Below are 16,153 nucleotides of genomic sequence, written 5' to 3' on the forward strand. Positions count from 1 at the left end.
GAGGATCTCAGATTTTAACAAGATGCTAATGGGCACATTGATTTGCAGCGAAGAGTGGCTTAAAAGAATGGACAAAAATTTGAGTTCCATAAAGCCAATAATAGAGTCAACTTATGGCAAAGATTCTGCTGTGAAGTGGACCGTTTACTGGAGAACATTCTTCATCGCAGTTGCAGAACTCTTTGGCTACAACAATGGGGAAGAATGGATGGTTGCGCATCTCCTTTTTAAGAAGAAATAAATCCCATATGATGTCAGTTTGTTGGATTCCAAATCGAAGCTGATCATATGCCTCCCTTTTACCACCTGGATTTATCTGTTTTTCAAGTTTCACGATCAGTTCTACCAAATGATCAATAAGGGTGGAAGCAAAATTAGGGGCATCAGTTATGTCCTAGTAGCTTCTTGAAATGCCTTCCAACAACAGTGTATACTTATTAGAGAATTCCACAATTGCCTTCATGTTGTAAACATTATATGCCTCAATGTTTGTTAGTTTTATCCATGGAAAATAAAAATGTGAAGATTATAGCCATTCACAAAATCCCTTATTGAAGATTCATGATGAAATCCGTCTTTAAGAGAACTGAAATGCATCATCAAGTTGTAGAGAAGTACTGAAATTCATCCATATCCTAGGTTCCCTCAAACTCCAAATCCCAAATGTCATGGAAACCATCATTAAAGCTTCATGAAATCAAATCCATCATTCAAACTTCCAAGGAGCAATGAAGATCCATGTGTATCATTAGCAGGACAGATATAGGCAGCCATCAATGAATCCTCCAACATGACCCGTTCCCCCATGAAAGAGCCCATAGACGATTCATCTCTAGCAAGGAAAAACTGGAAAAATTTTAGTTATCGGAGGATATTTTCAAATAAACAAAAACAAAAAAGATGTTACAAATTGCACACCGGATATACGGTTTGTGTGTGTTTCTGTCTCATAACAGAAGTATCCTTGACGAGATGGCAACTAAACAATGTCAAACAAAACAAATGGAATGAGAAACTAAATCTGAAACAAGGAAGTTGGCAAAGTTGGACAATGCATATGCCTGCTATTATCACCATCCAACTCCTATCTCAAGTACAGGGGGATTGCCTGTGTATCCTCACTGGCATCCATATTGCTTCCATGCCTGTTTATTTATTTATTTATTTTTTTAAGTCTCCACGCATTGTAATATATTCCAATATGATGTGGCATATATTTAAGGGGGGAAATCAACATGCATAGCTAAGATCATCCCGAGTTCTAAAATCATCTAATCTATGTTATATATTATGCACAACAAGCACATTAATTTTTGGTGATATTTTTGTTAGTAGAAGCTTGTATACATACATTAAGATTTATTTTTCAGACAATTAGTATAGTCTCATTTTAGAGGAATTAGCATTGCCCTGGACAATCAGAAGAATAGTTTCAGCTAGAAGGGGCACAGAACCTAAAAAGGAAGGCCTTGTGATTGCCCTTTCCCTCCTATGAATAATCTACTGCCCTTCCCCCACATTAATGGGAACTTAAAGGTCCTTTGTTCAGGCAACTTGTAAGGAATCTGCCCTTGAAAGCATTTCTTGAAAAAATTAATATGAAAATTACCCACCAATACTGGTTCTTGACAATCAAGGAATAATGTGAGTAGAGCACTAGTAAATGTGTTAATATCTGCAAAAAAACTTTAGTAAGAAACAACTCATGATCTTGATCGTTGACGCTAGTTGATTTTGATATGCCAAAGCATACTGTGAATGAAAGAATATAAATGAAACAATAATGGAACAATTAAAAGAAGTATTTGGAAATTTAGTGTATCTAATAGTCAAGGTTCTGAAAAGTCTAGGAGATTGGCCCATACAAGGGGAGGCACAAGAAAATGATTTTCCCAGTTTGTCATTGGATAGTATTGGTTTCTCTTAAAAACAATCTCTAATGAATCCTTTGGAAACACCCAACCTCTTATCTTGAAGATGAAAGATGCTGAACTGTAAACAGTTTGTAAATTCATACTAGGAAGCAAATTTTAACCTTTTCTTCTTAAGAATTTTGAATTCATGATATTTTATCAAATCCAAATGGGAGATGCTTCTGTCATGAACCTAGGGCTTAACCTAGGATCAGTTTGGGAATCGAAAGAATCCGATTCAGCTAAGGCCTAGAACAGAAGGAAATTAGAGGGGAATTTGAAAGAATGAGGGAGATATTAGAAGAAGTGTTAGGGGGATTAAAAGAACATAAGAGAAGGAGATGAAGATCAAGAAAGGGGAGAGAATCCGGAGGAGGAGAAAAGAGATTCAATTCTTTAACTTATGGACAGAGAAACAAATCCATTACAGCAACCTTATATAGGCATATTTTCCTTCTAACAGCCTAGCACATGCTCTCATGTGCTTCTAACCACTTGCTAAAATATTCCTAACAAACTATTATACCCTATTACAATAATACCCCTTTATTGCTCAGAGAGTCATGACAATTCTCCCCTTCTTGAGAGAGTTCTTGTCCCCAAGAACTTACCGCAAGTAGCCATTGCTCTTCATCCAATTCCAACCTTCTTTATGTGGATCATCCTCCTTTCTTTCTTTCTACTTCTAGGTCTCTTCATTCTTAGGTTTTCAAGATCAATTCCAAGTATAAATTGGCCCATAACTTCAATAGGAAAAACTTCATCAAGTTCCAGCCCAATACAACCACCCCCGGTAATAGCTATCCAATCAAGCTTGGTCTCCAATCTATGGACATGATCAGCCACTTCCGGATTGACATAGCTAGTAGCTGAACCTTGGAGTCCAATGGAAGGACTATCCATGTTCATGACTTCCGTTAGTACTTCATTACCATCCAATACAAAGAGAGCAAATCTACAGCCATAGTTGTTGTTATTGTATCCCCATTCAACCCACAGCCATGCTCTGCTGCAAAAATATCAACAACAACCTCGAAATGCAGCAATGGAGGATTGTAGACTTGCCTTGAGTACTCACACCAAGGCTGTTTGTGAGCATTAACATTAGGAGTTGCTGCCACTTCAATTTCAGCCAACGATTTCTCGACCACTGACACCTGGCCTCCAACTTGGCCTTCTTCCCTAACATGATTTATAGCTAGATTAGGCTGTGCATCACCGGAATCATCAACTTCTTGTTCTTGTAAAGTGTGGCCAACCCCAATCTCCTCATGTACTTGGTGAAGAGGCTTTTCTGGCTCCTTCTTCTGCTGCTTCCAGAGATCAATAGCATCAAGTGTCTCAGCATTAGTAAGAGTCTTGAGAGAGGCTGCCAACTGACTGAGTGTCATCCTCCAATTCCTTTTCCTCACTCTCTTCTTCCATGTACTCCTTAGCTCTCTCCACAGCTAAGACAAAGGGAGCAATATGTTTAGACTCTTCCATATCTTCAATAAGGGCCTCCTCAAGTGGAAATACTTTTAATTGTTGGTCGCTGAAGTACACCAAGGATTTACTTTCAGCAAGGCTGTCCTCTTTCAGTTGCTCCACTTTAAGGAATTGCTCATTGTTAAAACTGTTAAAACCGAGACTATGATCTCTCAAGAATCACTCAAGAATCTCACCGACTTCAAACCAACATTGAATATTGAAAGTAGAAAATAAAAACAGAATTAAAAGTAGAGAAACCAAACCAGATTGCAACACACAAGATATACCCTGGTTCATGCCATTTACATGGCACTACATCCAGCAATCCAAGAAGCAATCAATCCACTAGAAACAAATCAGAAACCAGTACAAGAATACCCCTCTTTCACTCCACCTTGCCTCTCGAATACAATACTCTAATGAAGACAACAAGAACTAGAATCACACAGCTCTTAATCTCGTCTCTCACTGTATCCGAACCCAGGGAATAAAAGATATGAAATGAATGATGATGAAAATTGGCCTCCGCACCCTTCTATTTATAGACGAAGGGAGGCGGAAATATCTAAGGGAAATAACTAACTTTATAAAAGTCAAATCTACCCTTAATAAAACAATTAGTTACATTTATGTCCTATTAACTAACTGCTGCCAAATCATCATTATTTCTTCCTGATTTCTTCAATAAATCCAGCATGTAATTACTTTAGGCAAAACAATAACAAAAACTTCCTCGATAATCATCGAAGTATTCTGCGGGGAAGTTGTAATAATACTTCTTAGTCAGTATCATTGCAAACTCCTGCAGCTTCTCGCGAAACATTCGACCGAATTCCTTGCATTCTTCATGAATCCCACTGCTTGTTCCTTTGTCCCTTCGGCTAGACTCATTCTCAAACTTCTTTCCCCATGTTTGATTATTCTGGCTACACTGCTCCTTATCCATGTTGCTGCCAACTGAAAATGCAGCCTTCTTTAGCTACCATTGAGGCTCCATTCCAATTGAAAATGAAACATTCTTCTGTTGCAATTGAGGCTCTGACTTTCTCATGTGTGCACTGCTTCCCAAGGCTCCACAAGCAAGACATTCTACTGAAAATGCAGCCTTATTCTGCTGCAATTGAGTCTCCCATGGCCTCATGTGCGCATTACCTACCTTGGCAGAACTTTCACTGGTAGAACGAGACACAAGCCAAGAATTAAGAGCGTTGTCCATCCTAAATCCTCACACTTCTCTTCTGAAACTGCCTTACTCAATCACCTCTAAAATTGATCCAATAAGTGGCAAATTGCATCCATTGTTCTGCTTCAGAGTCAATCCTATGTTAGGACTGGAATAAATGGCACGTTACAACTTGATCGGCCTTCAAGAGTCGCCTAAGGCTACTAAATATCCTGTCTCGCTTGCTACAATAATACCCAATACTTGCTAGAATCACCGTTGAAAACACCGGCCTGCTGTGCCTTCCAATTCACAATCGCCTGGCCTCGAATCTGGTTCTGCTCTGAATTGGCTCTCCAGAATGGTTGAAATCTCCTTCCGATCAAGGTGGAAAGCTCGTTGTGACACCCCAGTTGCTTCACCAGCACGAGTCGAAAGGCAACCAAAACCGTAACACAGTGCCTTCCGATCAAAGAGGCAACACCCACAAAACTCCAGTCGGAATTCCAATCAAACCACAACACCACAGTCGCACCTGTAGGAAGCTTATCGGTCTAGGTCAAAATGGTCTTCCAGTCTGGTCGCAACTCTCTGGGTCATCCGCTTCACCTCCGACAGACTCACGCTCGCCTCAACCATCGCACTTCAATGGTCGTGAACCACCCTCCCTTCGTTGCCTTCGAGCCGAACTAAAAATCACCTTCAAGGATCAGATCTATCACCGTCAAGAATCACTGTTGAGGACCACCATCGAACCAAAGATCACCGTCTACTCTTCCTTGCCTCCTGAGGTCGAAAATTACTGACTAAGCAACCCAGACCTAGTCACTCCAAAATGCCCGTCGAAGTTACCTGGGTCCTTTTTGCCTTCACCCATCTAACCCCCCGATTCAATCTCTGATATCTTCAAGGTCAAATCGGAATTAACTGCTTCTTTCCGTTACTTGAATCCTTCCCAACCCGATTGGTTGGTGATTCCGATCGGGTTGATGTTCAATTGGTTCGCCCGGAGGTCTGGGTAAGGCTGATGACTGCCTGAGTTATAGCCCCAATTTGCAATCGCTTCTGATTCCAAAAATCACTAGAAGTCACTGCTACTCCAATCACTACACCCACTGTATCACGACACTCTTGAGTCCAACCCACTGTATTGTGTCACTCTCGAGATCAAATCGCAACACCTACCTAACCGCTAATACTTGGAATCCCAAATGCAATTGCCTTGATTCGGCCAGTCCACGAGATCCAATCGCGATCGCCGTAGCCTCCAGAATCACTGGCTCTGCTTGACCTGGCTATGACAACCTTCCTCACCCACATCGTCACTCCAATGGAGCTCTCGCAACTTGTCTTCTGCTTACCCAATCACCAACCATTTCTCTACACCACTCGCGGAATTCACTGCTACATCAATTCCAACAAAAGTCATTGGAATCAATTTACCCACAATTGTATGAACCACAACCGAAAAAGTACTGCTCTGCTTCGAATCGGCTTGATTACTTCATAATCGAATCGGACAAGGACAATTGTTGAATTTCAAAACTCACAGCCGAAGAACGACTGCTCTGATACCAATTTGTCATGAACCTAGGGCTTAACCTAAGATCAATTTGGAAATCGAAAGAATCCGATTTAGCTAAGGCCAAGAACAGAAGGAAATTATAGGAGAATGATGGAGAGATTAGAAGAAGTGTTAGGGGGATTAGAAGAACAGAAGAGAAGGAGATGAAGATCAAGAAATGGGAGAGAATCTAGAGGAGGAGAAAACAGATTCAATTCTTTAATTTCTGAATGTGAAGTCATTTGTCTTAGATTAGTTTTTGTATTTAGTAGTTTTTCTTATTGAAATCTGTTAGCATATTTTCATATTGTAATAAATGGTTGTTAGTTTGTTTTAAGCTGACCGGAAGGGATTTATTTCGGTCAGGATGGGCAGTTGGTTGTAACTATCCTGCCCGCCCTTATGTTTTATAAATAGGGGCTTGGGAGGGCTCGGAAATCATTATATAAACAATGGGATATCTTGAGAGGGTTGAGCGAGAATGTGCTAGGCCGAGAGAAGGGTTATTTTGTATGTTCTCTTGGGGTGTTCTTCTCTATTTAGTCTAGGGTTTTAGACTGAAGGAAAGAGGGGTAATTTTCTAGTGCATGTAATCGCTATAAGGATTCAAGATAATGAAGGTTTTCATGGTGCCCAAGGCAGTCTGGATGTAGGTCTCATTTATGAGACTGAACCAGGATAAAATCTTGCGTCTCTTGTGTGATTTGTTGCTGTTTTGTATTCTCTTTCTTGTTGTTTCTATCGAGTACTATGTGGCTTATTTTCTGGGGTGTAATCGGTGAGTTCTTGGAGGGATAATAGGCTGGATTTGTGGTGGTTCTAAGTACAACAATTTGGTATCAGAGTGCCGGGTATTAGCTCCAGCAATCCTATCAAGATTTTTTCAAGATTCTCAAGAAACCAAAGCCATCTTTGGTAGACGTCCATGGCGCCCTCATCGGCCACTCGATATGATGTGGAGAAGTTCAACAGCAACAATGATTTTGGTCTCTGGCGAATCAAAATGGAAGCACTGCTGTGCAGTTTTGGATTGGAGAAAGCAATCGAACAAGAGGTAACTGCAGGGGGAAGCTCTAAAGGTAAGGACCCAAAATCTATATCCTTAGAGGATAAGGAAATCAACAAGAAAGCATACAGCATGCTTATCTTGAGTCTTGGAGACAAAGTTCTCCGAGAAGTATCAAAACTTAAAACAGCCCTGAAAGTTTGGAATAAATTAGAGTCTCTTTACCTAAAGAAAACTTTATCCAACAAGCTGTATTTGAAGGCCAAATTCTTCACATATAAGACGCAAGAAAATCAAAAACTCCAAGAACATCTAGATGAATTCAATAAGCTATGCCTTGACTTAGAGAATATAGGAGTAAACTATGAGGATGAAGATAGAACCCTAGTTCTTCTTTATTCATTGCCTGAGTCTTATGAAAACTTTGTAGACATTCTACAACATGGCAGGGACAAGCTATCCTTAGAAGATGTAATAGGAGCCTTAAACTCTAAGGAATTGAGAATAAAAATGGATGTAAAATCCACCCCTAGTGATGCCCTAACCGTAAGGTCAAGGAGTACTAAGAAGGACTCAAAAGGGAAAAGGGGAAAGTCTAGATCAAAGTCTAGAAATGGTAAGGGCCCTATTAAATGTTACTACTGCCAGGAGGAAGGGCATATCAAGAGATATTGCCCTAAAAGAAAGAAAGACATGGCTGAAAAGAAATCATCCGATGGTGGAGCAAATTTAGTTGACCTTGGGTATGATAGTTCAGAAGCATTAACTGTCACTGAAATGGCTGGTAATGATGATTGGGCGATGGATTCAAGCTGTTCATACCACATGACCCCTAGGAAGGTTTTTGATACAAAACTATAGAGAAATCAATGGGGGTAAGGTCTTGCTGGAAAATGACCATGAGTGTAGGGTAATAGGAATGGGTGAAGTGAGGCTAAGGATGAATGATGGCACTATTATGACTCTCACAGCAGTCAGGCATGTGCCCGATCTCAAGAGGAACTTGGTTTTCCTTGGAGAATTGGACAGAAATGGCCTAAAGTTCAAAGGAGAGACTAGAGCCATAACAGTGACCAAGGGGTCACTTGTCTGCATGAAGGCCAAACTACAAAATGGCATTTATATCTTGCAAACCTCTACTTTAAGTGGTGAGGCTGCAGCAATGATGGTAAATCCCTAGATTTGGCAAAGTTGTGGCATCTAAGGATGTCACACATAAGTGAGCGAGGGCTCAAGGAGTTAGCCAAGCAAGGGATTCTAGAAAATAGCCAAGTCTCGATTTTGTCCAAATGTGAGTCTTGCATTTATGGAAAGGCAGCAAAACTTAGGTTTAATAAGACTGTCATTCACTCATCTAAGTCTATCTTAGATTACATTCACTCGGATTTGTGGGGGCCAGCCCAAACCCCAACCCATGGAGACTCTAGATATTTCCTTTCTATCATAGATGACTATTCTAGAATGTTGTGGGTTTATGTACTAAAAACTAAAGATCAAACTTATGGGACCTTTAGAAATTGGAAGACAATGGTAGAGGCTCAAATGGGCAAGAAAATTAAAGCCATTAGGACAGATAATGGGCTGGAATTCTGCAATAAGGAATTCAGTGAAATGTGCAATGAAAATAGCATAATTAGGCACTTAATAGCGCCTGGAAATCCCCAGCAAAATGGGGTGGCTGAGAGGATGAACCGGACCATTTTAGAAAGGGTAAGATGCATGTTGTTTCATGCACATTTGCCAAAAAATTTCTGGGGAGAAGTAGTGTCCACTGCAGCCCATATCCTCAACAGAACCCCATCTAAAGCCAGAGATTTGCAAACCCCTTATGAGAAATGGACAGGCCATAAGCCTAGTCTTGCCCATCTTAGGGTATTTGGGTGCTTAGCCTATGCTCATGTGAAGCAAGGCAAGCTTGAACCTAGGGCTAAGAAATGTCTCTTTTTAGGTTACCCAACCGGTGTGAAGGGATATAAACTATGGAACCTTGAACAAGAAGGACCTAGGACCATAATCACAAGGGATGTGACATTTGATGAAACATCTTCCATAAATCTTAGAAGTGATGAAACCCAAAAGGATCTAGATGGAAAGAAGGACTCTATGAAGGTAGATATTCAAGGAATAGAGTCTGGAATAAATGAAATAGAGCCTGAACCAGATCTGAACTAAAATGCTCAGGTCCAAGAGGAAGAGCAAGATGCTGAAACCTCTAAATATGAGGAAGAAGAGGTTGACAGTGATGCTGACTCCAGCATTGGTGATCAGCCAAACCCAAATAGGTATAGTGTGGCTAGAGATAGGCAGCCTAGAGTCCGCAGGCCACCTCTAAGGTTTGGCTACTTAGATTTAGTAGCTTATGCTCTAAATTGTGCCTCTGAAATTTCTGTAGAAGAACCTCAATCCTATGGCCAAGCTATAGCATCCAAGGATTCCCAAAAATGGATAGAAGCCATGAAATCAGAAATATCTTCCCTTAAGAAAAACCAAACCTGGGAATTGGTAGAGAAACCAAAAGGGAAAAGAATTGTCAGCTGTAAATGGCTGTACAAAATAAAAGAAGGGACTGGTGAAAATTCTAAGCTTAGATTCAAAGCTAGGCTAGTTGCTAGAGGGTTTACTCAAGTCCAAGGGGTCGATTACAATGAAGTTTTCTCCCCAGTTGTAAGGCATACATCAATAAGGGTGTTGCTAGCCATCACTGCTCAATTGGACTTGAATTTGGAGAAGATGGATGTTACTACAGCTTTCCTTCATGGAGAGTTGGAGGAGAAGATATATATGAACCAACCTAGAAGTTTTGAAGTTAAGGATAAGGTGGAGAAAGTTTGTTTGCTCAAAAAGTCTCTCTATGGGCTCAAACAATCTCCTAGGCAATAGTATCGCCGATTTGATACTGTTATGATAGGCCAAGGATATTCAAGATGCTCCTATGACTGTTGTGTGCATCTTAAGCACATATCTCCTAGCATTTCTATATATTTACTGCTATATGTGGATGACATGCTTATTGCAAGTCAATCCCTTAGAGAAATTCAGCAACTTAAGCAGAAATTAAAAGCTGAGTTTGAAATGAAGGAGATAGGTGAGGCTAGAAAAATTCTAGGGATGGAAATCTCTAGGGATAGACAGCATAGAAAAATATTCTTATCTCAAAAATCCTATATAGAAAAGCTGTTTTCTAGGTTTGGTATGGCTGATTCAAAGCCAGTGAGAATGCCATTTGCACCTCATTTTAAGCTATCTTCAAAGCAGTCCCCTGAAGATGAGGTTGAGAAAAAGGAAATGGATAAAATCCCATACTCAAGTGCTGTTAGCAGCCTGATGTATGGTATGGTTTGTACTCGCCCTGATCTAGCTCATGCAATGAGTGCAGTCAGCCACTTCATGGCAAACCCAGGTAGACCCCATTGGATGGCTGTAAAATGGATGCTTAGATACCTAAGGGGCACAAGCAAGAATGTATTGTCCTATGGTGGAGCTAAGATAGGAGAAAATCCTAGCATTCTAGGCTTCTCGGATGCAGATTATGCTGCTGATCTTGATAAGCGTAGGTCCACAACTGGTTATGTTTTTAAGTTGTGGAATTCCTCTATTAGTTGGATGTCTAGCCTCCAACATGCAGTAGCTTTATCCACTACCGAGGCTTAATATATAGCAATTGTTGATGCAATTAAAGAGGCTATGTGGCTTAGAGGGCTAGTAGGAGAGCTTCTAGGTTTAGAGGTTAAAGTCACTTTGATGTGTGATAGTCAAAGTGTTATACATTTATCAAAGAATCAGGCTCACCATGAAAGGACAAAACACATAGACATTCGGTATCATTTTATTAGGGATATCATTGAAAATAAACTTGTTGATCTAACCAAAGTTACAGGTGAAAATAATGTTGCAGATATGTTTACTAAGGCTGTTCTAGTTTCTAAACTTTAGCAACATATCAAGCTGCTGAAGCTGAATATTATTCCAGATCATAATTGAAGGTGGAGCAGGGCTGCAGGGAGCTAAAGTGCAGTGAATCTAATTCAAATGGGTGGAGAATTGTGAAGTCATTTGTCTTATATTAGTTTCTGTATTTAGTAGTTTTTCTTATTGAAATCTATTAGCATATTTTCATATTGTAATAAGTGGTTGTTAGTTTGTTTTAAGCTGACAGGAAGGGGTTTATTTCGGTCAGGATGGGCAGTTGGTTGTAACTGTCCTGCCCGCCCTTATGTTTTATAAATAGGGGCTTGGGAGGGCTCGGAAATCATTATGAAAATAGTGGGGTATCTTGAGAGGGTTGAGCAAGAATGTGCTAGGCCGAGAGAATGGTTATTTTGTATGTTCTCTTGGGGTGTTCTTCTCTATTTAGTCTAGGGTTTTAGACTGAGAGAAAGATGGGTAATTTTCTAGTGCATGTAATCGCTGTAAGGATTCAAGATAGTGAAGGTTTTCGTGGCGCCCAAGACCAAGACAAAATCTTGTGTCTCTTGTGTGATTTGTTGCTGTTTTGTATTCTCTTTCTTGTTGTTTCTATCGAGTACCGTGTGGCTTATTTTCTGGGGTGTGATCGGTGAGTTCTTGGAGGGATAGTAGGCTGGATTTGTGACGGTTCTAAGTACAACACTGGATTAAGAAACAAACCCATTACAACAACCTTATATAGGCATATTTGCCTTCTAACAGCCTAGCACATGCTCCCATATGCTTCTAACTACTTGCTAAAATATCCCTAACAAACTATTATACCCTATTACAATAATACCCCTTTATTGCTCATAGGATCATGACAGCTTCCTTATTTACAATTACTGTGCTTTTTGTTTTAAGTAAATGTAAAATACTACAACAACAACATTTCAAGTCTTAATCACAATATATTTCATTCGTACATGAATTCTAGCTTGCTATTTGTTTCTATTTATGATCTTATCCTCTCATATCATATTTAAGAGTCTCCACCAAGCTTTTCATGGTCTTTCTCTACTTCTTTTGTTAAACACTTTTCCATTCCCACTATTTTCATAAGAGCCTATTGATCTTTTTCTCATATAACCAAACCATCGTAGTTGTATCTTATACATTTTATCTTCGATAGGAGCCACTCTAACCTTTATGAACAATCCCGTCTTTGTGACACTCATACTTTGTACATTTTGCTGCTTTATTGCCAAGCATTATGTGTCATACAGCAAAGATGATCACTGGTTTTCTTTATAACCTTGTTTCTAAATTTGTTTGCTCTATTACCTACAGAATTTGTCACACCCGCTTAATGCCCCTCAGTACTATAGAATTTAATCACATAAAAGAGCAGAATACATGATGTAGCACAAAAATTTGTTTATTTTACACATAGAGAAGCCAATGGACTTGCTCATTTTCTAGCAAATCTTGTATTTTCTTCAGCCTCAAACCAGTTTTTTGTTTTACCTGATGTAGCTCTAAAATTGGCTGAAAAGGAGGCATGTAATTCGATTGATGTATCTTCTCATCCATTTGAATAAATCTTGTCTTTCAGCAAAAAGAAAGAAAGAAGGGCAGAATACAGTTCAACTAAAAATCCATGCTTTAGGAAGGCCAACGCCCTAATGTTAGTGATTATTCTACATTTACAGGAAAAGTAATTGGGGGTAATCAGTCAATCAATCAACTTGAATCATAACTCACAGATTATGTGCAACGCGAATCATTTGAAGGCAGCATTGGGATTTTGAGAATCAGCCTGATCAGTCAAATCAGCAACACCATCGGTCTCTAAGAACCGGCTCAGATGCTTATCTTCCAAATGTTGCTGAAAACAAGAGAAAAATGAAAACAAAGGGGCGAGCAATCTAAGAACAAGCTCTCAACTCTATAGTCGTTTAGCAATTGAAACAGGAGATAATGATGAACTGTGAGAAAGAACAAAAAATTATGCGAAAAAATTGATGGAAAAGGGGGCATGCCGAGAGGCAATCTCTGTATTTCTGCCACTCGGAAAGGCACTCCTGTTTATTCCAGTGACCCTTCACAAACTTCTCCGAATACCACCTGTTCATTCGTAAGCATTATCAAAACCACCCTTCCCCAAAAAACCATCTTATTGTGCCATAAGTGAACAAAAAATAACGCAGAAAGAGGAGTAAGATGAATAATAAGGGGGATTGAGGACGACCTGACCTGTTGAAGCAGTTGTGGTAAGCGTCTCTAAGCTCGGCACAGGGCGATGTGGACGATGGTGAAGAACCTCTTTTCTCCCTCTTGTTGATCCCTCCTCCTCCCATTACCAAAATTCCACACCATTCGACTCCCAACCGCCGCCGCCGCTCTTCTTCAATGTTCCTTTCTAACTCATTTTCGACCTCCTAACCTCATTTTTCTATTCTGAAAACAAATGAATAAACATTGACTTTGTACTTCAATTTTTTCCTGTACATTAATTCGAATTTTTCGTAATTTTTAATATATTAAATTTATATTTTTAAATTATTTTAATTCTTATATTTTTATGCATACAAAAAAAATAAAATAATAAATTATAATTAAATTAATCTAAAAATATAAATCTAAAAATATAATTAAAACAATAACAAATTTAAATGATTATATAAAAAAAATAAAAATATAATTTCTACTGAATAAGAATATTGAAACATAAATATCTTTATCTTTATATATATAAAAATAAGATATTTATTATACAAAGTTGACTTACACAATTTCTCGTTAAAAAATTCATGAAATTAATAATTTAATATGTTTCATAGATTAATACATATCTATATCTTTATAATATAATATATTAAAGTATAATAGTTTGTGAACATTTTTTTCTTTCAAAAATCTAGCAAACTATTTTTTGTCTCTAAAATTTGCATGAGTTTTCCAATATTATTAATTAATCAAAGTCCATATTTTATGTCATATCTTCTCATTAATTAATTCATCAATCAATCAAAAATATATATTATTTCTGAAAAATATGAACAGACAACTTAAATTATTAATTAAATCATAAAAAATCATTCATTTATATAAAATCTTATATTTTCTTTATATAAGATATTAAATAAACTATAATAGTTTGTAAATATTTGTTCCTTCCAAAAATTAATCTGTTAAACTGTTTTTTATCTCTAAAATTTTAATAAAATTTGCACAAATTTTCTAATACTATTAATTAATGAAAAATAAATATTTTTTGTTATATCGTCCATTCGTACAAAATCCTATATTAATATGTTAAACTAGGATAGTCAGCAAAAGTATTTTGTCAAGTGATAATTATAATCTTGAAAATGTAATACCTTAACAAATTCATAAAAATTTATTTAAGATAGTCAAATATTTGAGTTTTTTAATACTAATTAATATTTAAGGTATCATATTTTCAAGATTATAGAAGAAATCAAAATCCATATTTTTAATATTTTGTTATCATTAAAAAAATCCATGCATTGAAAAATTCATTTTCCCTCACATTTAAGATTTTTAATTTATATTTATAAAATTTATAAATTAATACAATATAATAAATAAAATTAATGAACGTCTTTGAAAAATATATTATAAATTTTATAATATTTATTTATAAGTAAATATAATATAATAAATAAAAAAATTATAAATATTCTATCAAGCGACCATAAATTGTAAATTAGTTTTTTCTTCAAAACTTGCATCAAAAAAAGGGTAGTGATTAATTAATTATTAATTTTACTTTAATAATTATAAGAAAATCATTTATTATATTAAGGTAATCAAATGCATGAATTTTTCAATGTTAATTAATATTTAAGATTTTGTTATTATTACATAAATTAAATTTTAATAGTATAAAGTAGGATTGGAAATCAATGCTGATCTTTTTTTTTCTAAAACTTGCATTAAATTAAATATAGTGAATAATTAATTATTAAAATAAAATTATTTATTATATTATATTTATTTATAAATATATGAGTATTGAAAAACCATGTATTAGTCTTGAAAATGTAATATATCTTAATTAGTATTGATGAACCTACCACAAACTCATGCATTGCATGGTAGTAATCAGTGGAAAAATTTGCAAAGTTAAATAAATTAGTAATTATGCATTAGTTTTCTTTCATGGTTCTGAAAATATGAACTGTTTTTCCTTCATTTTAAGAACTAATGCATGAGTTTTTTTAATACTAATTAAGATTTAAAATATCACATTTTCAAAATTATGAAATAAAATTAATGCATAATAAAAGAAAAATAAGTCCAAATCCATAGTTTCAAAGTTTTGTTATTGTTGCATGAATTAAATTTCAAGATCATAAATTAAAAATTTCAATGAAATTTTTAATTAACATTGGAAAACTCATGTTTTATCACGTTTAGGAGTTTTAATTTATATTTATTACAAATTTATAAATAAATATGTAATATAATAAATAATTTTACCTTAATGTAAGATTAATGCATGAGCTTTCAATACTAATTAAGATTTAAGATATCACATATTCAAGACTAATGCATAGATTTTTCAATACTAATTAAGATTTAATATATCATATTTTCAATATCATGAAAAAAAATGAATACATTGTGAAAGAAAAATAAGTCAAAATGCATATTTTTAATGTTTTGTTATCATTGCATAAATTAATTTCAATACAAAATTTTAGGTCATTTGCTAATATTTTAAATGTAGTTCAACTTGATCAATATAAATTGTTTGGTAAGTATAAAGTCGATTATGCAATTATTTATACTTTTATAACTGATATTTTTTTTTTAATTTTATTAAATATATAATTGGAGAAGTTACCGACAAATAAAATGTTAAATACAAAGAATCATATAAAAGGAAAAGTGAGAAGATGTGACAATTTACTTAATATGTTAATTATTATTTAGCACATTGAATGGTGATACATTGAATTAAATGTGTAATGTGTTAGTACATTAAATAGTGAATAATTAATTGAACTTAAATTTTGATAAAAAAAATTAAGTATCAAAATAAAAATAATGTAATTATCGGTTTTGTTAGAATGATTTAAAATAACAAGTTTATTTTTAAATTTATTTTAATTATATCT

At 36.1% G+C, this 16,153-nt stretch overlaps 2 protein-coding genes across 7 annotated transcripts in view; one reads left to right on the plus strand and one right to left on the minus strand.

Moving 5' to 3' along the window:
- LOC127812909 ((S)-coclaurine N-methyltransferase-like) overlaps positions 1–535 on the plus strand; it is a 72,716-nt gene extending 72,181 nt beyond the window's left edge. For all 5 annotated transcript variants that reach the window (XM_052353480.1, XM_052353481.1, XM_052353482.1 and 2 more), the window contains one exon: positions 49–535. In XM_052353480.1, coding sequence (XP_052209440.1) covers positions 49–241 — 193 coding nt within the window. In that variant the 3' untranslated portion in view covers positions 242–535. The remainder of the gene's footprint in view (positions 1–48) is intronic.
- On the minus strand, positions 508–13,454 carry LOC127812915 (uncharacterized protein At4g33100). Of its 2 annotated transcripts, none has more exons than XM_052353491.1 (4): positions 13,260–13,454; positions 13,046–13,130; positions 12,768–12,891; positions 508–832 (listed from the first exon to the last, which is right to left on the minus strand). In XM_052353491.1, the coding sequence occupies exons 1-3, from the start codon at positions 13,361–13,363 to the stop codon at positions 12,787–12,789; spliced, it is 294 nt and encodes a 97-aa protein (XP_052209451.1). In that variant the 5' UTR covers positions 13,364–13,454; the 3' UTR covers positions 508–832; positions 12,768–12,786. The 2 variants fall into 2 exon arrangements, with proteins under 2 accessions (XP_052209451.1, XP_052209452.1); XM_052353492.1 differs by having other exon boundaries at positions 508–846.
- Between the last annotated feature and the right edge of the window lie 2,699 nt (positions 13,455–16,153).

The sequence above is a fragment of the Diospyros lotus genome, chromosome 11, assembly GCF_014633365.1.
Source record: "Diospyros lotus cultivar Yz01 chromosome 11, ASM1463336v1, whole genome shotgun sequence".
NCBI classification, from domain to species: domain Eukaryota; kingdom Viridiplantae; phylum Streptophyta; class Magnoliopsida; order Ericales; family Ebenaceae; genus Diospyros; species Diospyros lotus.